The 25509-nt window shown below is 47.2% G+C and overlaps 1 protein-coding gene across 1 annotated transcript in view; it reads left to right on the top strand.

Moving 5' to 3' along the window:
- Positions 1-1369: 1369 nt before the first annotated feature.
- Positions 1370-25509, top strand: part of LOC309549185 (ALK tyrosine kinase receptor-like) — a 1241121-nt gene continuing 1216981 nt past the window's right edge. Inside the window, exon 1 of the mRNA XM_082249296.1 lies at positions 1370-2138. Within this exon, the coding sequence (XP_082105422.1) occupies positions 1415-2138 (724 nt within the window). The 5' untranslated portion in view covers positions 1370-1414. The remainder of the gene's footprint in view (positions 2139-25509) is intronic.

Here is a 25509-nt window from a genome sequence, read left to right on the forward strand (position 1 = left end):
TCTCTATCCTCTGTTCTCTCTCCATCCTCTGTCCTCTCCATCCTCTGCTCCTCTCTCCATCCTCTGCTCCTCTCTCCATCCCCTGCTCCTCTCTCCATCCTCTGCTCCTCTCCATCCTCTGTCCTCTCCATCCTCTGCTCCTTTCTCCATCCTCTGTCCTCTCCATCCTCTGTCCTCTTCATCCTCTGCTCCTCTCTCCATTCTCTGTCCTCTCCACCCCCTGTCCTCTCCATCCTCTGTCCTCTCCAACCTCTGTCCTCTCCATCCTCTGTCCTCTCCATCCTCTGCTCCTCTCCATCCTCTGTCCGCTTCATCCTCTGCTCCTCTCTCCATCCTCTGTCCTCTCCATCCTCTGCTCCTCTCTCCATCCTCTGTCCTCTCCATCCTCTGCTCCTCTCTCCATCCTCTGTCCTCTCTATCCTCTGTTCTCTCTCCATCCTCTGTCCTCTCCATCCTCTGCTCCTCTCTCCATCCTCTGCTCCTCTCTCCATCCTCTGCTCCTCTCTCCATCCCCTGCTCCTCTCTCCATCCTCTGCTCCTCTCCATCCTCTGTCCTCTCCATCCTCTGCTCCTCTCTCCATTCTCTGTCCTCTCCACCCCCTGTCCTCTCCATCCTCTGTCCTCTCCAACCTCTGTCCTCTCCATCCTCTGTCCTCTCCATCCTCTGCTCCTCTCCATCCTCTGTCCGCTTCATCCTCTGCTCCTCTCTCCATCCTCTGTCCTCTCCATCCTCTGCTCCTCTCTCCATCCTCTGTCCTCTCCATCCTCTGCTCCTCTCTCCATCCTCTGCATAAAACTCCGGATTGGACGATCAGCTCAGACTGACATCACCTGTAAATCGGAGAGAAATCCGCCTGCAGAGCTCATCTCATCCACAGGGTGGCGCACAGAGCACAGCGCCCAGCACTGGGGAAGACCCAGGAATCCTGAATCCTCCTTTCAGCACTTTCAGAAAAGCTGAGAGGCAGCAAAGTGTCTGCTGCTCCGGAGGAGGCAGGAGGACATTGCATGGTGTCTGAGGGACCCTGGAGGCATCTGAGGAGCCTCTGATGATTAGAGGAGTCCCATCTTTCTCTACATCTCATCTCAGGAGGCTGCAGCTGAGACCAGGAGGACCAGGAGGAGGTTGGTGGAGAATCAGGACAGGAGGACCAGGAGCAGCTTGGTGGAGAATCAGGAGGACCAGGAGCAGATTGGTGGATAATCAGGACAGGAGGACCAGGAGCAGCTTGGTGGAGAATCAGGAGGACCAGGAGCAGATTGGTGGATAATCAGGACAGGAGGACCAGGTGCAGGTTGGTGGATAATCAGGACAGGAGGACCAGGTGCAGGTTGGTGGATAATCAGTACAGGAGGACCAGGAGCAGGTTGGTGGATAATCAGGACAGGAGAACCAGGAGCAGGCTAGTGGAGGATGGCCAGGCTGGGGCTCCAGGGGGGTCTCTTCTGGCTACTCTTGTTGTGTTCAGTGGACATCTGCAGGTCTATGGAGAGACTCCAATCTGCTCCAATCTCCTTCCAAGGTCTTCGGGAGCCCAGCTTCACCCGGCTGAAGAGGAAGAACCTGGCTGTGGACTTTGTCCTCCCTGCAGCCTTCAGGAACTCCTTGAGGGACCTTCTGGGTCTCTTCCCTGCAGGGACTGCAAGCAACACCAACTTCCAGGCGAGCTCCAGCCTGGTCCTGGACTGTGGACCTCTGCTGGAGTCCCTGATCCCTGAGCGATCTTCTGCTGGTGGCCCCCATCCCTATGGACCAGGGAAGAAGGAGCCGCTATGGTCCCAGCCGGCGCCGCTCTCCAAGGTGCTGAAAGCTGGGACTTTGAAGACTCTCCGCAGGTCCAAGCAGCTGCTGGTGGAGGTCGGGGACTACCTGGTCAGGGAAGGCTGTGGGGTGGACTGGGAGAACCTGGGGAGCAATGAGGGGGGCCAACGTGTGGAGCCCCCAAGTTCTGTCCTGAAGAGGAGGCTGGAGTTCAACCTGACCGAGCTGTTCAGCTGGTGGCTGGAGACCAAGGAGGGGAGGCTGAGGATCAGACTGATGCCACAGAGGTCTTCCGCTTATCCTGGAAGGGAAGAGACCTTGTCAGCTGCCCTGGGAGCCTCCCAGCCCAGACTCATGTTCCAGATCCTGAGGAAGGGTGAGTGCCATGACTTATATCCATATAATGCTATGACTTACCTCCATACATTGTCCCCCATACATGTTCCTCTTCCATACAATGCCCCCCCCCCATTCCATACACTGTCCCCTTTCCATAAACTGACCCACTTCCATACAATGTTCCCCTTTCCATACAGTGCCCCCCTTCCATTAAATGCCCCCCTTTTGATGCAATGCCCCCCTCCCATGCACTGCCCCCTTCCATACACTGTCCTCCTTCCATACACTCTCCCCCTTTCATAAAATGCCCCCCTCCCATGCACTGCCCCCTTCCATACACTGTCCTCCTTCCATACACTCTCCCCCTTTCATTAAATGCCCCACTTTCATACACTTTCCCCCTTCCATACATTGTCCTCCTTCCATACAATGCCCCCCTTCCATACAATGCCTCCCCCTCTATTCAATGTCTGCATCCATATAGTGTCCCCCCCACACAATGTCTCTTTCAATATTATGTTGCCCCATACCCTATACAATGTCAGCCCTCCATACAATTCCTCCCTCCATACAATGCCCCCTGTCCATGCAATGTGCCTCCCCATACAATGCCCCCATCCATACAATGCCCTCCATCCATACAATGTGTCCCCCATGCAATACCACCCCTCCATACAATGTCCCCCCCATACAGTGACACCCCCCTCCACACAATGTCCCTTTCCATATAATGCTGCTCAATACAATGTCCCCCTTCCATACAGTGCCCCCCTTCCATACAGTGCCCATTCCATACAGTGTCCCCCTTCTATACAGTGCCACTTACATACAGAGTCCCCCCTCTATACAATGTCCCCCTTCCATACAGTGCCCCTTCCATACAGTGTCCCCCCTCTATACAATGTCCCCCTTCCATACAGTGCCCCTTACATACAATGTCCCCCCATACAGTGACACCCCCTCCACACAATGTCCCTTTCCATATAATGCTGCTCAATACAGTGTCCCCCTTCCATACAGTGCCCCTTCCATACAGTGTCCCCCCTCTATACAATGTCCCCCTTCCATACAGTGCCCCTTACATACAATGTCCCCCCATACAGTGACACCCCCTCCACACAATGTCCCTTTCCATATAATGCTGCTCAATACAGTGTCCCCCTTCCATACAGTGCCCATTCCATACAGTGTTCCCCACTTCCATATATTGCCACCACATACAGAGTCCCCCCTCTATACAATGTCCCCCTTCCATACAGTGCCCCTTCCATACAGTGTCCCCCCTCTATACAATGTCCCCCCATACAGTGACACCCCCTCCACACAATGTCCCTTTCCATATAATGCTGCTCAATACAGTGTCCCCCTTCCATACAGTGCCCATTCCATACAGTGTCCCCCACCTCCATACAGTGCCACCCACATACAGTGTCCCCCCTCTATACAATGTCCCCCTTCCATACAGTGCCCCTTACATACAGTGTTCCCCCTCTATACAATGTCCCCCTTCCATACAGTGCCATTTCCATACAGTGACCCCCCTCTAAACAGTGCCCCCTTCATACAATGTTCCCTCTCCATACATTGCCCCCCCCCCCCTCTGTACAAAATCCCCCCTCCATACAATGTCCCACCTTCCATGCAATGCAGCTCTTCTCCCCTCCTTTCAAAGTCCCCAACATATAATGCACCTCCCTCTATACAATGTCCCATCTTCCATCCAATGCCCCCCTCCTTATACAATGCCCCCTCTCTAGTCAAAGTCCCATCCATACAATGTCTCCCCTCTATGCAATGTCCCACATTCCATGCAATGCCCCCCCCATACAATGTCCTCTCTCTATTCAAAGTCCCATTCATGCATGCCCCCCCCCCCCCCCCTACAATGTCCCCTCTCCATTCAAAGTCCCTTACATACAATGTTCCATCTTCCATGCAATGTCCCCTCTCCATTCCAAGTCCCATCCATACAATGTCCCCCCTCTATACAATGTCCCATCTTCCATGCAATGCCCCCCCCCCCCTCTATACAATGTCCCATCTATCTTCAATGGAATGTCCCCTCTCCATTCCAAGTCCCATCCATACAATGTCCCCCCTTTATACCATGTCCCATCTTCCATGCAATGCCCCCCCCCCTTTATACAATGTCCCATCTTCCATGCAATGACCCCCTAAGATGTACCCTCTCCATTCAAAGTCCCCTACAAACAATGCTCCATTTTCCATGCAATGTCCTCCCCCCCCCCCAACCCCTATACAATGTCCCCTCTATTTTCAAAGTCCCATCCATACAATCTCCCCCCTCTATACAATGTCCCATCTTCCATGCAATGCACTCCCCCCCCCCATATGATGTCCCCTCTCCATTTGTCCCCTCCTCACAATGTCCCCCCTCTATACAATGTCCCATCTTCCATGCTATCCCCCCCCCCCCATATGATGTCCCCTCTCCATCCGTCCCCTCCATACAATGTCCTTCCTGCATACAATGTCCCCCTGTTGATATTTGGGGAGTCATTTACAAATTCTGTGTACAACAAAAGAACAAACATTGTGAGTTCAGTGCAGAAGAAACCTCTTTCTGTGAAGCAGATAGGAGTGCAATGTCTTCCTCTATCAGTGGGAAGGATGACCTGTAGACTGCACTGTCAGGGTTGCTATGGGTGATGACATCTTATATTATCCTCCATCCATGTCTGATATGATGATGAGTTATATGTGATCTGTGATGAATCTTCTGTCTGCTTTGCTCCGATCACACGACTCCCCAATATCTAATCATCTGTTATTATTGATCTGATCAGAGCCGGCCTAATCAATACTCCATTCTGGACCAGTCAGTGCACATCGGGCAGACCACTACCCATACCTGGAAAACATGGAGCTTTCCTTCTAAAACTGCTCGATGCCTGGCTCCCAGGGGCTGCAATACTTATTACATCACTGATCTACAACAGCTATGGAGAGTTCGGAAAGGGTCACCATACACAGTACAATCTGATCATACAATCTCTGTACAATCAGCTCTGGATTTAACAAAACTATGTAATAAGAGGACCTATTTAATCTATCCAATCACTGCGTGTCCAATCGGAAGGGATCTTATACTACATACTTGTTGGTAGATCTAAAGAAGATTGTACAATCAGATTGTAATGTGTGTGGAGGGGGGGGGGGGTGTCGGTGGCTGCTTGTTTCAGCTAAGTGCAGCCAGGTAACTAGCATTTTATAAGGGGGCAGTCTTCATGTTTTTTTTTTATCTCAGGGTACTTCTAGTTTGGCAATGAGAGTTCCTGGGATCTGTACAATCCTGGGCTAGGATGAAGGATAAAGAAGTAATATGGGAGTAATGATAATAAGGGGGCAGATTGTACAATCAGATTGCATAGTGTATGGCCAGCTTGGAGGAGATTGTACAACCAGATTGTATAGTGTATGGTCAGCCTAAAGCAGATTGTACAACCAGATTGTATAGTGTATGGTCAGCCTGGAGGAGATTGTACAACCAGATTGCATAGTGTATGGTCAGCCTAGAGGAGATTGTACAACCAGATTGTATAGTGTATGGTCAGCCTAGAGGAGATTGTACAATCAGATTGCATAGTGTATGGTCAGTGTAAGATGTGATATATCATCAGACTATTGGTTTGAAATATCAGTAATCTTACATTTCATTTCATTTTTCCACATTTTGTTATGTTACAGCCTTATTCCAAAATGGATTAAATTCATTATTTTCCTCAAAATTCTACAAACAATCCCCCATAATGACAACGTGAGAGAAGTTTGTTTGAAATCTTTTCAAATGTATTAAAAAAAAAAAATCCCATGTACAGAAGTATCACACCCTTTGCCCAATACTTTGGTGAAGCTCCTTTGGCACCAATTACAGCCTCCAGTCTTTCTGAGTATGATGCTACAAGCTTGGCACTCCTATTTTTGGGCAGTTTCTCCCATTCTTCTTTGCAGGACCTCTCAAGCTCCATCAGGTTGGATGGGGGAGGGTCGGTGCTCAGCCATTTTCAGATCTCTCCAGAGATGTTCAATCGGGTTCAAGTCTGGGCTCTGGCTGGGCCACTCAAGGATATTCACAGAGTTGTCCCGTAGCCACTCCTTTGTTATCTTGGCTGTGTGCTTAGGGTCGTTGTCCTGTTGGAAGATGAACCTTCACCCCAGTCTGAGGTCCAGAGCGCTCTGGAGAAGGTTTTAATCAAGGATCCCATATGGAAGAAAAATATATTTCAAATATATTTAGGGAACAATTTTTTAGAAATATATTGAATATGGCCAAAATTGTAGCATTTCAAATATATTTCCAATATATTTGGGGGAAAAAAATGAATGTTTTAAAAATATATTTTAAATATATTTTTCTTCCATGTGGGATGTCTCTGTACATTGCTGCATTCATCTTTCCCTCAATCCTGACTAGTCTCCCAGTTCCTGCCGCTGAAAAACATCCATGCTTCACTGTAGGGATGGTATTGGCCAGGTGATGAGCAGTGCCTGGTTTCCTCCAGACATGACGCTTGCCATTCAGGCCTAAGAGTTCAATCTTTGTTTCATCAGAGCAGAGAATTTTGTTTCTCATGGTCTGAGAGTCCTTCAGGTGTCTTTGGGCAAACTCCAGATGGGCTGTCATGTGACTTTTACTGAGGAGTGGCTTCCATCTGGCCACACCCATACAGGCCTGATTGGTGGAGTGCTGCAGAGATGGTTGTTCTTCTGGAAGGTTCTTCTCTCTCCAAAAAAAAAAAAAAAAAACTGGAGCTCTGTCAGAGTGACCATCGGTTTCTTGATCACCTCCCTGCCTAAGACCCTTCTCCCCTGATTGCTCAGTTTGGCCGGGAAGAGTCCTGGTGGTTCCAAACTTCTTCCATTTACAGATGATGGAGACCACTGTGCTCATTGGGACCTTCAATGATGCAGACATTTTTCTGTACCCTTCCCCAGATCTGTGCCTCCATACAATCCTGTGTCGGAGGTCTACAGACAATTCCTTGGACTTCATGGCTTGGTTTGTGCTCTGACATGCACTGTTAACTGTGGGATCTTATGCCTCATTTCCACTGGGCAGTACGGTACGGTTCGGTTCGGTACAGTACGCAATTTTTGCTGTTTCCATTATCAAAAGTTGTGAATGGTACCCTAATTCCAAACCGTACCGTACCACTTTTTTGGGACCCTTTCGTCGGGGTACCAAGCACATTTGTACCGTACCAACTAGGTGGAGCTACACTCTGCAGAACGTTGATTGGTTGATTGGCCTATCACCACGCCTATCAAGTGAGGTCGATCACTACTTTCCGGCTACACCACGCCTATCATGTAAGGGTACAGTTGGCGATGGAAACGCAAGCCTGATCAAGGTGTACCATTCCGAACCGTACTTAACTGTACCGAACCGAACCGTACCGCTTAGTGGAAAGAGGCAATATATAGACAGGTGTGCGCCTTTCCAAGTCATGTCCAATCCAGGGACGTAACTACAGGGGTTGCAGGGGTTGCAATTGCAACCAGGCCTCATGCTCCAGGGGGCCTGTGTGGCTCCCCTGTACACCTGGATAGGAGGGGCGGCATGTACAGAAATCACTGTCCTCCTTTTTCCTCCTGTAGCTGCAGGAGGAAAATGGAGGAGATTGGTTCCTCTGTATGCTGCCCCCACCACTCCTCCTATCCAGTTCACTTGTGTTCTGTTGTCTCTGGGCCCCTGTGTGCTCCCCTGGTCCCCCCCTACTGTGCTCCCTCCCCTCTCCTGCCAGCTGCTGCAGGGGATGTGTCACAATAGAGAACTGGGAAGGGGTCGGTAAATATGCAATTTACCAGCTCCTTCCTTTTCTGAATGGACTGAGTCATAGTCAGTCACATTTTAAAAAAATAATATAGAATTATAAAAAATAATACAACTAAAATACCAAAAAATAAAAACTACTGACACCAGTGGGTGAACTTACAGGATCGCAAAGGTCACACTTGCAACCCGGCCCTGTCATCCCACCACCGTGGGGAGGCCCCAAGATGGCAGGAAGGGGGCCAACTGTAGAACTTGTGAAAGGGTCCATAATAAAGGGCCCCACAACGAGAGTAAAGGGCCCCAGGATCAGTGGGAAGAGCTCCAGGCTTGAAGGGAAGGGCCCCGGCCAGGGATCAGGGGGGCCCTTCATGGTTTCTTGCACCGGGGGCCCTGAAGGTTCTACTTACGCCTCTGGTCCAATCAACTGAATTTAGCACAGGTGGACTCCAATCAAGTTGTATAAATATCTCAAGGATGATCAGTGGAAACAGGATGCGCCTGAGCTCAATTTTGAGGGTCATAGCAAAGGGTGTGAATACTTATGTACATGGGATTTTTTTTCGTTTTTTATTTTTAAAAAATTTGCAAAGATTTCAAACTTCTTTCACGTTGTCATTATGGGGGATTGTTTGTAGAATTTGGAGGAAAATAATGAATTGAATCCATTTTGGAATAAAGCTGTAACATAACAAAATGTGGAAAAAGTGAAGCGCTGTAAATACTTTCTGGCTGCTCTGTAGATGTGAGGTTGGACTTTCCTGGTCAGTTCACGGACTGATTGGACAACTAGCAGGGAGGTTTGTGGGAATTGGCTGGAAAAGGCAATGGAGAGCAGAAAGTATCGAATGATGGGGGAACATTGAAATCCAATGATAGTTGTGACAGTGAGACACCCGGAGAGATTTTTAAGATAGATTTTATGTTGTATTTGGCCCTTGCACCCGGATCCGGCTTGTATTTCAGTTTATTTCATGTGATTGCAATGGAAATCTAGGTTGATTGAGACATTCGGGGTGCCGGTATTCCTTTTCAGACAATACATTTCTTGGCTATTCTATGATCTGTATGAAGGAAATCTGTATGGAGTCCGCTATTGGTGAGCTCTGAAAATGCTCTTTGCCTGGCTGTTACTGACCTGAGTACTCTTTGAGTGATGGATGCAGCATAGTGAGAACTCGGGTCTGTCATCCTGTGCTGAGTCTGTGACTCTGGATCTGTCTTCCTGTTGGGGGTCGGTGAATCCAGATCTTCCTGTTGCGGGTCGGTGACTCCAGATCTTGCTGTTCTGGATCGGGGACTCTGGATGCATTGAAGCCTCAGGATCACCATGGCGAGGTCCCGGCATTTTAGAAATGAGCTCAGCATTGGCGGCCTCCAGGTTTAAAATGTGGAAACTGAGAACTTGTTCTTAAAGGTCTGGGCTTGTCATCCTCATCCCTTCCTTAAGTACAAGCATGCAGCCAGTGAAGTCTGAAATCACAGTCTGCATATTTCTCTCCAGCACGAACCCTCAAAAATAAGTCAGCTGCAGCAACTCTGATTCCATTGATCTGATTGGTTCACCCTCTTTATTGTGTGGTTGCTTTGTTTGTCGTATTATTATCGTATTATTGTCTGATATTATGTCTGATTTGTCGTATTTAGTATGGGATCTGGAAGTTTGTCAGTGATTATTTTCTGTATCTCACTCACCACCTGACATATACATTGTATGAGTAATCTATCATTTCCATTTAGAGGTTAATAAGTGTGCATGTAATATAGATGAGTCCCTCCAGGGGGCGGTCTCAACAAGAGGATTTGATGCTTGAGAAGGTATTAGCTTTATCCAGGTCATTGCTGTGTTTATTATGACAATGTACATGGAGTATACAGGATCACATTATAAGAAGGTACATGGAGTATACAGGATCCCATTATAAGAAGGTACATGGAGTATACAGGATCCCATTATAAGGAGGTACATGGAGTATACAGGATCACATTGTAAGGGGGTACATGGAGTATACAGGATCACATTATAAGGGGGTACATGGAGTATACAGGATCACATTATAAGGGGGTACATGGCATTATAAGAGGGTACATGGAATATACAGGATCACCTGGACCAGATGGCATCCACCCACGTATCCTAAAAGAATTGAGCGCTGTAATTTCAAAGTCATTGTTTCTAATTTTTAGGGACTCGTTAAGGACTGGAATAGAACTACTGGATTGGCGTAGGGCCAATGTGGTGCCTGTATTTAAAAAGGGATCAAAGTCTTTGCCTAGTAACTATAGACCTGTTAGTGTAACTTCTATAATCAGGAAGATACTGGAGAGTTTAATAAAAGACCGCATAGATGAGTTCTTGCTGGAAAAAAATATTTTAAGCAACAGACAGCATGGATTCATGAAAGACAGAAGTTGTCAAACAAACCTGATTTCTTTTTATGAGGAGGTAAGTAAAACCTTGGACAGAGGGGTGGCTGTGGACGTGGTATACTTGAACAGAGGGGTGGCTGTGGACGTGGCATACTTGGACAGAGGGGTAGATGTGGACGTGGTATACTTGGATAGAGAGGTGGCTGTGGACGTGGTATACTTGGACAGAGGGGTGGCTGTGGACGTGGTCTACTTGGACAGAGGGGTGGCTGTGGACGTGGTATACTTGGACAGAGGGGTAGATGTGGACGTGGTATACTTGGACAGAGGGGTGGCTGTGGACGTGGTCTACTTGGACAGAGGGGTGGCTGTGGACGTGGTATACTTGGACAGAGGGGTGGCTGTGGACGTGGTATACTTGGACAGAGGGGTGGCTGTGGACGTGGTATACTTGGACAGAGGGGTGGCTGTGGATGTGGTATACTTGGACAGAGGGGTGGCTGTGGACGTGGTATACTTGGACAGAGGGGTGGCTGTGGACGTGGTATACTTGGACAGAGGGGTGGCTGTGGATGTGGTATACTTGGACAGAGGGGTGGCTGTGGACGTGGTATACTTGGATAGAGAGGTGGCTGTGGATGTGGTCTACTTGGACAGAGAGGTGGCTGTGGACGTGGTATACTTGGACAGAGGGGTAGATGTGGACGTGGTATACTTGGATAGAGAGGTGGCTGTGGACGTGGTCTACTTGGACAGAGGGGTGGCTGTGGACGTGGTCTACTTGGACAGAGGGGTGGCTGTGGACGTGGTATACTTGGACAGAGGGGTGGCTGTGGACGTGGTATACTTGGACAGAGGGGTGGCTGTGGATGTGGTATACTTGGACAGAGGGGTGGCTGTGGACGTGGTATACTTGGACAGAGGGGTGGCTGTGGATGTGGTATACTTGGACAGAGGGGTGGCTGTGGATGTGGTATACTTGGACAGAGGGGTGGCTGTGGACGTGGTATACTTGGATAGAGAGGTGGCTGTGGATGTGGTATACTTGGACAGAGGGGTGGCTGTGGACATGGTATACTTGGACAGAGGGGTGGCTGTGGATGTGGTATACTTGGACAGAGGGGTGGCTGTGGACGTGGTATACTTGGACAGAGGGGTGGCTGTGGACGTGGTATACTTGGACAGAGGGGTGGCTGTGGACGTGGTATACTTGGACAGAGGGGTGGCTGTGGACGTGGTATACTTGGACAGAGGGGTGGCTGTGGACGTGGTATACTTGGACAGAGGGGTGGCTGTGGATGTGGTATACTTGGACAGAGGGTTGGCTGTGGACGTGGTATACTTGGATTTTGCAAAAGCATGTGACACAGTTCCCTACACATGGCTAATGTGTAAGGTAAAGTCTACAGGCTTGGAAAGATCGGTTTGTAAATGGATAGAAAATTGGAATACAGAGAGTAGTGGTTAATGATTCTTACTCTGAATGGTGTAAGGTTATCAGTGGTGACCCCAAGGTTCAGTGTTGGGACTACTTTTTATTATCTTTATAAATGATATCAGGTCTGGGATTTCATGCCAAATGAGGTTTAATGTTGATAAATTTAAAGTTATGCAATCGGGGGGGGGGGGGGTAAGAATATGCATGCATCATACATACATACTAGGGGGAGTAGATCTGGGGGAATCCATAGTGGAGAAGGATCTGGGGGAATCCATAGCAGAGAAGGATCTGGGGGTTCTGGTAGATTATAAGCTTAATAATAGCATGCAATGCCAAGCTGCGGTTTCCAAAGCAAGCAAAGTACTTTCTTGTATAAGAGAGGAATGGACTCCAGAGAGAGAGAGATATCATCTGTACAAATCATTAGTAAGACCTCATCTGGAATATGCAGTTCAGTTTTGGGCTCCAGTTCTCATAAAGGATATCGGGGAACTGGAGAAAGTGCAGAGAAGGGCGGGGGACGTGGAGTATACAGGTATATGGGAGATCACAATATAATTTTTTTAGTAAACTATATTAATGTCAATTATATTTGAATTTTTAGCAGAATACATAAGATTCTGGATATAGTAACTCATGTCATTTAGTAAAATAACATTCACCAACTTACTAATATACCGGCGGACAGACATTGTGACAACAACGTGTACGCACAGCACTGAGTGCACCTCCCAGACTACTCTGCTCACTTGGATCTTGAAGCTTTAAGTCATTATAGTCATTATAGCTGCCCAATCAAAGGTGGTCAGTGGTTATAGCCCCCCATTCATTGGTGATCAGTGGTTATAGCTGTCCAACTTATTGGTGGTCAGTGGCTATAGCCCCTCCCCCCCCATTTATTGGTGGTCAGTGGTTATAGACACCCATTCATTGGTGGTCAGTGGTTATAGCCCCCCCCCCCCCCATTCATTGGTGGGCAGTGTTTATAGCCACCCAATCATTGGTGGGTAGTAGGTATAGCTTCCACATTCATTGGTGGTCAGTGGTTACAGCCCCCCCATTCAATGATGGTCAGTGGTGTTGCTGCCCATTCATTGGTGGTCAGTGGTTATAGCCGCCCAGTCATTGGTGGTCAGTGGTTATAGTCCCCTATTCAATGGTGGTCAGTGGCTATTGCCACCCATTCATTGGTGGTCAGTGGTTATTGTCCTCCCCCCTATTAAATGGTGGTCAGTGGTTATTGCCACCCATTCATTGGTGGTCAGTGGTTATTGCCCCCCCCCCCCCTATTCAATGGGGGTCAGTGGTTTTTGCCACCCATTCATTGTAGGTCAGTGGTTATTATCCCCTCCTATTCAATGGTGGTCAGTGGTTATAGCCGTCCATTCAATAGTGGTCAGTGGTTATTGCTGCCCATTCATTGGTGGTCAGTGGTTATAGTCCCATATTCAATGGTGGTCAGTGGCTATTGCCACCCATTCATTGGTGGTTAAGTGGTTATTGTCCTCCCCCCTATTAAATGGTGGTCAGTGGTTATTGCCACCCATTCATTGGTGGTCAGTGGTTATTGTCCCCTATTCAATGGTGGTCAGTGGTTATTGCCACCCATTCATTGGGGGTCAGTGGTTATTGTCTCCCCCTATTCAATGGGGGTCAGTGGTTATTGCCACCCATTCATTGGTGGTCAGTGATTATTGTCCCCCCCATTCAATGGTGGTCAGTGGTTATAGCCACCCATTCATAGGTGGTCAGTGGTTATTGTCCCCCCATTCAATGGTGGTCAGTGGTTATAGCCACCCATTCATTGGTGGTCAGTGGTTATTGTCCCCCCCATTTAGTGGTGGTCAGTGGTTATAGCCACCCATTCATTGGTGGTCAGTGGTTATTGTCCCCCCCCCCATTCAGTGGTGGTCAGTGGTTATAGCCACCCATTCATTGGTGGTCAGTGGTTATTGTCCCCCCCCCCCATTCAGTGGTGGTCAGTGGTTATAGCCACCCATTTATTGGTGGTCAGTGGTCATTGCCCCCCCCCCCATTCATCGGTGGTTAGTGGTTATTGTCCCTCCTATTCATTGGTGGTCAGTGGTTACAGCCCCCCCCCCCCCATTCAATGGTGGTCAGTGTGGACAGATGTGCACTTAATTGGTCGCACTACTCAGGTCCCACCATGCTCCTTCCCGGCTGAGTCTCCTGAAATGACTCCGTGGTTGGAATTATAGAGATGCTTCCATCTGATATCTGTCCATCTGGCACTGTCCATATAGAACAGAACATGTCAGACCACCGACAGAGGGGTTTGCTCTGCAAGTCATTAAAGCACAACTCGCAGTGTCAGTCCATTCAGGTGTAACCCCCCCCCCCTCCCCCAAGTGGCTGTACCAGGTACTATCAATCTCAGCTTACAGTCTACCAACACTACATCTCAAAAGTCACTCCTGCTCAGGGCAGGGTGGCTACACTTCTGAGCAGGGTGGCTACATTTCTGAGCAGGGTGGCTACACTTTGTTTCCCACCTCTAGACATTTCTGGCAGGATTCAGCAACTTTAGAGGGAAGGGGTGCAAGAGATGGTAAGAGGAGTCAGAAGCCTCTCTATAGTATACATTTTAGTGTAGGCTGATAACAACCCAGTGACACTACATTTAAAGGGTCACTCCTGCTCGGGACAGAATGGCTACACTTTGCTTCCTTCTTCTAAAACATCTCTGGGCATCTCTAGCAAGATTCAGCAACAGAACTGTAGAGGGAAGTGGTGCAAGGGATGTTAAGAAGAGTCAGAAGCCTCACTATAGTTCAAGTATCATTAAATTATCTGTTCTCCCCCCATCCTCTGGACATTTCTGGCAAGATTCACCAACTTTAGAGAACTGTGGATGGAAGGGGTGCAAGGGATGTTAAGAGGAGTCAGAAGCCTCACTGTAGTATCAGTCTCAGCATAGGCTGATTACAGCCCAGTAACACTACATTTAAAGGGTCACTCCTGCTCAGGGCAGAATGGTTAACCTTTTTACTTCCTTCTTCTGGAAACATTTCTAGCAAGATTCAGCAAGAGAACTGCAGAGGGAAGTGGTGCACTGCAAGGGATGTCAAGGGGAGTCAGAAGCCTCACTAAAGTTATTAGAACACTTCACATATCTCAAATAAATGTATTATTATTGCAAACAAGATCAATGTGTATAGATAACAATCAGATGTTTGGCTACTCGGCTGCCGCATTCGAATAAAAAAAAATCAAAAATTTTTGATTCAACCGATTAGAAATTTCTCGATTCAAATGTTTCAAATCAAGAAAAAAAATCAGTAAATTCAAAGAAAATTCATTAATTTTTTTCACCAATCCTTTGGCTATTTGTCTCAAAAATGGAAAAACTGGATTAAATTTTATTTTGAGAGGGGCAACACTGGTGGGGCCCAACCAATAATTGCAGTCAATATGATGGTCTTCATGCAGGGTCTGACTGGCCACTTTCAGCCCAGGGGGCAAGTACAAACCATAGGCCCATGGTGCAGCGACTTGGCCCCCCTCCCAGTCTCTCTCTTTCTGGCCTCCTCCTGACCTCCATTCCAAGCTGAAGCTATGCTCCAGGTAATCTCTACGCACCAGCCAAATCTGGTTTCCTGACCTGGCCAGCAGGGGCGGTTGGGGGGAGCTGGGACAGCTCAGTCAGGGCTAGCCGGAGGAGGAGAGTCTCCAGTGGGGCATGGAACCGGCCTCTGCTCAGACACAGCTTATACCATCCATGCTGGGGGGAGGGCTGCACTCCATCCTTGTCTAAATCCCACACTCAGTAGGTCAGCGGTGGGGGCTTTTTACTTCTCTTCACCAGGAATCCTTTAGGCATGTCGGGATTCGAACCCGTGACCAGCCACATCCCAGGCAGTAGCCCTGCTTACTAGGCTACCGTCCTCTCTGGACATTCCTCCCTGAACATTCCTCCCTGAAGCCTATTATTTCAACCTTAGTCTTGCCAAGCCTTGCTCATCACCCTTGATTCCTGACACCTGGTACTTCCCTATATAAGTCCAGCCCCGTGCACTCAGGTTTGCTGATTATTGAGCTCCTGAGCCTTGATCAAGTTACTCCTCACCTGCTGCTCTTATCTACTACCACAAATCCAACGCTGACCAGGAATTGACTACCGACTACTCTTCTGCTTTGTCCCCATCTACTGAACTGCTACCTCTGTTGCCGATCCGGATTGTCTGACCACGCTTACTGCTGCCCGCCCCGACCTTTGGCTCGTCTGACTTCTCTCTGGGTATTCCCTTGTCTGCTCCTCTGCCTTTGGACCGAACCTGCACTCTGCCTGGCTGGGTGATCCTGAGGACCGCGTCCTGGTGTTAGCATCCAGGGCAGTCTATCCCCACCATCAGGGGCTCTAGTGAAAACCAGCTAGCACTTAGTTTCCGCACCTCAGGTGAACCCGTGTCCTCATCAGAGTACTACGCGGTGTCCATCCGGTATCCAGCACCTACTACCTGCCTGCGGTCTTTGCCACTGGGCTCCACTCCTAACTCCGGCCAGCAGTCCTCTGACTCAGGTGAGCCTGTAGGATTGTTACAAGGCATGTCTGTGGCAGAAGCAGTGCAGGCTTTTTATGGAGCATCAGAGTGGCCCGGGAGGCAATTGGCCCCCTGCCCCCTGGCCCAGTCCTCCGCTGTCTCCATGTGCCGTTGAGTCCTATCAAACACTGGCGGGGCTCAACCAATAATTGCAGTCGATATGATGGTCTCCATGTGCTATTATGTTCCATCAAACACTGGCGGGAGTCAACCAATAATTGCAAAAGATATGATGGTCTCCATGTGCTATTATGTTCTATCAAACACTGGCAGGGCCCAACCAATAATTGCAGAAGATATGATGGCCTTCATGTGCCATTGTGTTCTATCAAACACTGGCAGGACTCGACTTATAATTGCAACCGATATAATGGTCTCCCTTTTGCCATTGTGTCCTATAAAACACTGGCGGGTTCCAATCAATAATTGCAGCAGATATGATGGTCTCCATGTGCTGTTGTGTCCTATCAAACATTGGCGGGGCTCAATTAATAATTGCAGCAGATATGATGGTCTCCATGTGCTGTTGTGTCCTATCAAACACTAGCAGGGCTCAACCAATAATTGCAGTAGATACGATGGTCTCCATATGCTGTTGTGTCCTAGGAAACACTGGTGGAAGTCAACCAATAATTGCAAAAGATGTGATGGTCTCCCTTTGCCATTGTGTCCTATCAAAAACTGGCGGGCTCAACTAATAATTGCAGCAGATATGATGGCCTCCATGTGCTGTTGTGTCCTGTCAAACACTGGCGGGGCTCAACTAATAATTACAGGAGATATGAGGGTCTTCATGTGCCATTGTGTCCCAGCAAACACTGGCGGGGCCCAACCAATAATTGCAGCCAATATGATGGTCCCCATGTGCTGTTGTGTCCTAGCAAACACTGGTGGGCTCAACCAATTTTACAGCCGATATGATGATCTCCATGTGTCCTAGCAAACACTGGTGGGAGTCGACCAATAATTGCAGCAGATATGATTGTCTCCATGTGCCGTTGAGTCCTATCAAACACTGGCAGGGCTCAACTAATAATTACAACCAATATGATGGTCTTCATGTGCCGTTGTGTCCTATCAAACCTCATGAGACAACAATGTCCATATCTCATCTGGACTGGGGGAGGATTGGCGCGTTGCTCGGTGTTCTGATGTGCAGTGATAAAGCTGGAGATCATTTTTGTGGATAACCTGCTGCTGGGGGGGAGGGGGGGAAGCTCGGAGACAGTTATGATGGAACAGCAGTCCTGCCGTAGCTCGGAGAACGTGAGATAAAAAGACAGAATTTCACCATCTCCTCGCGTGAGGTGCAGCCGGAGGTTAAGCGCGGAGTGACAGAGGGCGCGTCACGCAGACAGATTGGAGGGGAAAGCGGGACGGCTGGCTAGGAACTACTGCAGCGGAATTGGAAATAATTGGATCTGTCTCCGGCGCTGCTTATTGGATTCCATCGAAAAGATTGTTTCTCCAATGCCGAGCGCTCCTGAGTGACGCGTATTCAGAGGAGAGCGGCCGGGGGAGGAAGGGAATCGCATTATGTGATGGGGAATGTTTAACAGGAAAATATTTACAGCAAATAAACTCCAAAAAAAAAAAAAAAAAACACAACAAAAATTAATTATTTTAATTATACTTTTATATTTTGTGTTTATATTTTTTTTTTAACTTTATGTTTATAGTTTGTTTTTGAGGCTCCTTTTACACTCGTGTGACTTTGCACCCCCAAAATCGCATGATGAGTCGCACCCTGTGAGTACCGTTAATATCTGTGCGGCTTCAAAGTTATTCCTGCACTACTTTGGGCCGACTTTTATGCAACTTGAAGGCCCCATTCACACTAGTGCGACTTGTCCCGCGATTTTGGACCGCAAAATCGCATGACAAGTCGTTTTCCATTATTTTCAATGAGCCCCATTCATATTGGTGCGTTTTGAAGTCGCACCGACTTCAAAGTAGTTCCTGCACTACTTTGCCACGATTTTAATGCGTTTTGAGGCATATAGCCTTGCCATTGCTTTCAAAATCGCGTCAAAATCGAGGCAAAAATCGCGCCGCGAAATCGCGGCAAAATCGCGGTAAAATTGCGTCGCATTAGTGTGAATGGGGCCGAAGTCCATAGACCCAAATGTAAATCCTCAAAAGTTGCATGAAAGTCGCACCTGAATTATATAAATGCCATTTTGATGCAACTTTGGATGAGTGCAAAAAATTAAAAAAGTTTTTTTTTATTATCTAACGAATTCCAAATTTTCAGAACGATCGGAATTTGATTAACCGATTTGAATTGAAGAATAAGCTGGTTGTTAAGGAGAGTGCCAGGAAGCCAGCCGCCGCATCCTTAACAACCAATGACGTATCAGCTGTGAGTGAGCTTCCCCACTGACAGCTCAATGTAAAAAAAAAAAAAAGAATGCCCACAAAATGAAATAAAAAGCCAAAATTAAAAAAACAAAAAAAATCAGTGAGGGGTCCCAGCCAAAATCCATACCAGACCTTTAGGCCCCGTTCACACTGGGGCGATCCGACTTGCTGGGGCGACCTCACGGGTCGCGGTGTGCAGCTCGCACCGCGACCTGGGAGCGGCCGGCACGGACTTCATAACATTGAAGTCAATGCAGGTCGCTCCAGGTCGCCCCAAAGAAGCTCCGGACCCTTTTTCTAAGTCGGAGCGACTTGTGTCGCTCCTATTAGAACGGGTCCACAGCTTCTCTATGGAAGGCGACCTACAGGTCGCCCCAGTGTGAACGGGGTCTTATATGAGCATGCAGCCCGGCAGGTCAGGAAAGGGAGGGGGATGAGCGAGCGCCCCCCCCCCCCCCCCCTAGTCCTGGACCATACCAGGCCACATGTCCTCAACATGGCACATTCTCCCCATGTTTATGGGGACAAGGGCCTTTTGCCCCTCAACCCTGGGCAGGGCAGGGCAGCGGTTGGGGGGGTCTGCTGGGGGGAGGGGGGCTTATCAGAATCTGGAAGCCTGCTTTAACAAGGGGACCCCCAGATCCCGGCCCCCCTCCTATGTGAATGAATATCAGGTACATAGTACCCCAACCCATTCACCAAAAATGTGTGAAAAGTGAATAAACGCAGTACACAGGTTTTTGACAATTCCTTTATTAACCACTTCCATACCGGACCAATTCTGGCACTCCATTCCTACATGTAAAAATCATCATTTCTTTGCTAGAAAATTACTCAGAACCCCCCAAACGTATTTTTTTTTTTATCAGAGACCCTAGGGAATAAAATGGCGGCCGTTGCAACTTTTTTAATGTCACCCAGTATTTGCGCAGCAATTTTTCAAACGCTTTTTTTTTTTTGGAAAAGAAAAAGTTTTATGAATTAAAACAAAAAAAAAAAGAAAAACACTAAAGTTACCCAATTTTTTTTAGTAGAATGTGAAAGATGATGTTACGCTGAATAAAGAGATACCTAACTTTAAAATTGTGCACACTCGTGGAATGGCGCCAAACTTCGGTACTTAAAAATCTCCATGGGGGGGGGGAGGTTAGGGATTCCCCTTAAAATCCATACCAGACCCGAAGGGCGTGGTATGTAAGGGAGGGGGACCCCTTGCCGTTATATTTTTCAATTGCTATTCTTTTTTTTTTACCTTCAGCTATCAGTGGGGAAACTCACTGACAGCTGATGAATCTATTGGTTGTTAAAGACACAGCAGCCAGGTTCCCGGCCCGCTCTCTAACAACCAGCTATTCTTCACACAGAATTACAATCGGATGATCCATTTTCCACCGATTCGAATTCTGATCATTCTGAACATTTGGAATTCGTTAGAGTCGCACTCATCTAAAGTCGCATCAAAGTCCTGTCAAGTCGCACAGCAAAGGCGCAATGGAAATCGCACTGATTTTAAAGTGGCACGAGTCTAAATGAAGCCTTACACTTTGTGTTTATATTTTGTTCTTTTGTTTATAATTTGTTGTTTGTGTTGTGTTTGTATTTTTTTCTTTAGAGCCCATAAACACTACAGCTTCTAAACTTGCATTTAGTAACTTTTTGCATTTTTTTTTTTTTTTAACAAAGCTCCTAATTCCATAAAAGCCTATGTGTCCATGTACACACGGGCTTTTACAAGAGTTTAGAAGCTGCTGCGGTTAAGGCTCGGTTTCCACTAGTGCGACTTGCTGTGCGACTTGACACATGTCAAGTCGCACAGCAAGTCAAAAGCCATTGATTTCTATCTGGCCCGTTTCCACTGCCGTGACTTGAGTTGCGGCGACTTCAAAAGTAGTTCGTGCACTACTTTTGAGCCGTCTTCAGTGCGACTTCCCTCTATAATGAGGGACAAGTCTCACTGAAAGCCGCAAACAACTTTAGCTACGAAGTCGCGCTAGAAGTAGCACGACTTCGTAGCCGCACTAGTGGAAACCGAGCCATAGGGAGGTTCAACCTTCCCTAACCTTCCTCTACCAGACGCAGAAAAATCGGATTCAGGATAGGAACGTTTTTACCGCTGCCCGCAAAACAGGGCAAACTCTTGGGGCGATTTTGTTGTGTTTTCCCACGGCCAGCGGTCAACCTAGTCTATGAGCTCTCAGCCCCGGTTCACACTAGGGCGACCTGTGAGGCGACCTGGTCGCCTCACAGGTCGCCGCAGGTCGCCTCCCATAGGGAAGCTACGGACCCGTTCTAATAGGAGCGACACAAGTCGCTCCGACGTAGAAAAAGGGTCCAGGGCTTCTTTGGGGAGACCAGGAGGGGACCGCCATAGACTTCAATGTAATGAAGTCTGTGGCGGCCGCTCCGAGGTCGCGGCGCGCTGCTCGCACCGCGATCTCGGAGGTCGCCCCTGAAAGTAGCGTCGCGCCAGTGTGAACCGGCGCTTATACTTTGTGTTTATATTTTGTTTTTTTATACTTTGCTTTTTTGTTTTCTTTTTTAGACTTTGTGTTTATTTTTTTTTTTCTTTTACATACTTTGTGTTTATATATTTTTGTTATACTTTGTGTTTAAAATGTTTTTTTATATTTTGTATTTTTCTTTTAGTGTCCATTCACACTACCGCGACTTGTCAGGCGACTTGTCAGCCTGACAAGTTGCGGTCCGTCGCAGTCCATGCAGTGCTACAGGACCCGTTCTAATAGGAGCGACACAAGTCTTTTTGTAAGATAGAAGTTTTGTTCTTTTATACTTTGTGTTTATATTTTGTTTTTGTTTTTTTTAGGCCCCTTTCACACGATCGGACCGATCGGGTCCGCTTGAAAAATGGAGCGGGCCACCCATTCTCCTCTATATAGATGGAGATGTCAGCGGACATGTGTCATCCCATGAAGATCCGCTGAAAACAGACGGATGGCGATACGTTCGCCATCCGTCCAGCGGGTCGGATCGGATAAGAAAAGACAGGCTGTCCGTTTTCATCTGACCCCCCCATATAGGAGAGCGGGACTCTGACAGTTTCGTCTCTGCACAGTGAGTGGAGATGGACCTGTCATCTGCCTGCTCAGCGGGGATCAGAGGAGCGATCCCTGCTGAGCTAGCGGAGTTCGCCAAAACAGATTCCCCCCCCGTGTGCAAGGGGCCTTATACTTTGTGTTTTATATTTTTCTATCTTACAAAAAGTAAGTACACCCCTCACATTTTTGTAAATGTTTTATTCTATCTTTTCATGTGACAACACTGAAGAAATGACACTTTACATTGTAGCAAAGTAGTGAGTGTACAGCTTGTATAACAGTGTAAATTTGCTGTCCCCCTCAAAATAACTCAACACACAGCCATTAACCACCTCAGCTCCGGAAGGTTTTACCCCCTTAATGACCAGGCCATTTTTTTGAGTTTCGGCACTGCGTTAATTTAATGAAAAATTGCGCGGATGTACAACGCTGTACCCAAATACAATCGATGTCTTCCCCCCCCCCCCCACAAATAGAGCTTTCTTTTGGTAGTATTTGATCATGTCTGCAGTTTTTAGATTTTGAGCTAAAAACAAAAAAAAAATCTTGGTGTTGCTATTACAGGCGTTTTTATGGGCGTTTTTATGAGCGTTTTTTGTGCAGGCGTTTTTAGATTGAATAGAGACCAATGAAAAACGCCTGTAATCTGCCCAAAAAGAAGCTCATGTACTTTTTTGAGCGTTGGGTGTTTTGCTCACGGCGTCAAAATGCTCAGATGTGAACAGGGGCCATTGAAATGAATAGGATTTGTCTTGTTGGGCGTTTTGAGAGCTGATCCTAGAGCAGAAAAACTCCCCCAAAATGCCCCAAAACGCCTACATGTGAACGGAGCCTAAAAGCGGCGATCAGCGATTTTTAGCCAGACTGCGACATTGCAGCAGACAAATCGGACCCCTAACTGACATTTTTGACACTTTTTGGGTACCAGTGACATTACTACAGTAATCAGTGCTAAATATTATGCACTGTTACTGTATAAAGGACACTGGCAGGGAAGGGGTTAACACCACTGGCAGGCAAGGGGGTGATCAACAGTTTAAATCAACGGTTTAAATGTATACCTGTTTGTGCTTACTGACTGTGGGGGGGGGGGGGGGAGGGCTCTGTGACAGGCACACAGAGATCGGGGTTGTAGCTTAGCTGAACTCCTGATCTCTCCCTGCCTGTGGGACAGAAGATCCGCCTACTTTGTTTACATAAACAGGTGGGTCTTCTGTTAGTTTCTGTGAAGATCGCCGCTCCTCCTCCCATGGTCTGGCTCCGTCTAATCACAGTGGAAGCGCGGCTTTGGCGCCACGCGCCACGTGCACATAATCATGTAGATTTACGTGATTATGCGCAGCCGAACCGCCCTGCCACAGTAAATGTGCGTAGAGCAGTCGGCAAGTGGTTAATGTCTAAACCACTGTGAGTACACCCCTAAGTGAAAATGTCCAAATTGGGCCCAAAGTGTCAATATTTTGTGTGGCCACCATTATTTTCCAGCACTGCCTTAACCCTCTTGGGCATGGAGTTCACCAGAGCTTCACAGGTTGACACTGGAGTCCTCTTCCCCTCCTCCATGATGACATCACAGATCTGGTGGATGTTAGAGACCTTGCGCTCCTCCACCTTCCGTTGGAGGATGCCCCACAGATGCTCAATAGGGTTTAGGTCTGGAGACATGCTTGGCCAGTCCATCATCACCTTTACCCTCAGCTTCTTTAGCAAGGCAGTGGTCATCTTGGAGGTGTATTTGGGGTCGTTATCATGTTGGAATACTGCCCTGCGGCCCAGTCTCTGAAGGGAGGGGATCATGCTCTGCTTCAGTATGTCACAGTACATGTTGGCATTCATGGTTCCCTCAATGAACTGTAGCTCCCCAGTGCCGGCAGCACTCATGCAGCCCCAGACCATGACACTCCCACCACCATGCTTCACTATAGGCAAGACACACTTGTCTTTGTACTCCTCACCTGGTTGCCGCCACACACGCTTGACACCATCTGAACCAAATAAGTTTATCTTGGTCTCATCAGACCACAGGAGATGGTTCCAGTAATCCATCTCCTTAGTCTGCTTGTCTTCAGCAAACTGTTTGTGGCCTTTCTTGTGCATCATCTTTAGAAGAGGCTTCCTTCTGGGACGACAGCCATGCAGACCAATTTGATGCAGTGTGCGGCGTATGGTCTGAGCACTGACAGGCTGACCCCCCCACCCCTTCAACCTCTGCAGCAATGCTGGCAGCACTCATACCTCTATTTCCCAAAGACAACCTCTGGATATGACGCTGAGCACCGGCACTCAACTTCTTTGGTCAACCATGCTGAGGCCTGTTCTGAGTGGAACCTGTCCTGTTAAACCGCTGTATGGTCTTGGCCACCGTGCTGCAGCTCAGTTTCAGGGTCTTGGCAATCTTCTTATAGTCTAGGCCATCTTTATGTAGAGCAACAATTTTTTTTCAGATCCTCAGAGTTCTTTGCCATGAGGTGCCATGTTGAACTTCCAGTGACCAGTATGGGAGAGTGAGAGCGATAACACCAAATTTAACACACCTGCTCCCCATTCACACCTGAGACCTTGTAACACTAACGAGTCACATGACACCGGGGAGGGAAAATGGCTAATTGGGCCCAATTTTAACATTGTCACTTAGGGGTGTACTCACTTTTGTTGCCAGCGGTTTAGACATTAATGGCTGTGTGTTGAGTTATTTTGAGGGGACAGCAAATTTACACTGTTGTACAAGCTGTACACTCACTACTTTACATTGTAGCAAAGTGTCATTTCTTCAGTGTTGTCACATGAAAAGATAGAATAAAATATTTACAAAAATGTGAGGGGTGTACTCACTTTTGTGAGATACTGTATTTAGTTTTTTACACTATGTATTTTTATTTTGCTCTTTTATACTTTGTGTTTATATATATATTGTCTTTTATACTTTGTGTTTATATATATATTGTCTTTTATACTTTGTGTAGGTTGGCTGAGTGTCTAACATCCCCAGCCACACCTGGTGTCTGATGGTTCATGCCTCTATATATTTTTGTTTTTTATAAGTTTGTGTATCATCAACAATATCTCCTGATGATGTGAACTGAGTGCCACGAAACGCGTCGAGAATCATGATGTTGCTTAGGCATTTTTTTCCCCCTTGTGTCTATAATTTCACTGTACAGCGATTTCTGCATATGTATTTCTGAATAATGTATTGTTATCGTAAGTACGGGTTTTCTATATCAGTTTGCATGCTTTTGAATAATTATTTGTATATTTTGGATGCAAAATAATAACATTTTAACTATTGGATTGTTTAGATGGAGTACCTCTCAAAAAGTCCAATGGGCATTTTGTTTGTGTGAGGGACCCCTTCCCTGAGATCTTGTGGTGGGAGTTGGAGTCACAAACAGGGGGCAGGGAAGTCTGAACCCTTTAAAGCTGAAAAGGCAGCAGATTTTAACCAGTTCTGGACCGGAAGGATTTGCCCTCTTAATGACCAGGCCATTTTTTCCGATTTGGCACTGCGTTATTTGAACGGACAATTGCGCGGTTGCGCGACGCTGTACCTAAATAAAATTGATGTCCTTTTTTCCCACAAATAGAGCTTTCTTTTGCGCTATAAATAAACAAAAAAAAATTAAAAAAAAAAAAAACCCAATATTTATTTTTCACATTCTGCTATATAACATTCCCAATAAAAAAAATTATAAAAAAAAAAAAAAACAATATTTATTTTTCACATTCTGCTATATAACATTCCCAATTAAAAAAAAAAAAAAAATCTAAATTTTCTCATCCTCATAGGCCAATTTATATTCTGCAACATATTTTTCGTTAAAGAA

The sequence above is a fragment of the Pelophylax lessonae genome (assembly GCF_965119305.1).
Source record: "Pelophylax lessonae genome assembly, chromosome: 3".
Lineage (NCBI taxonomy): Eukaryota > Metazoa > Chordata > Amphibia > Anura > Ranidae > Pelophylax > Pelophylax lessonae.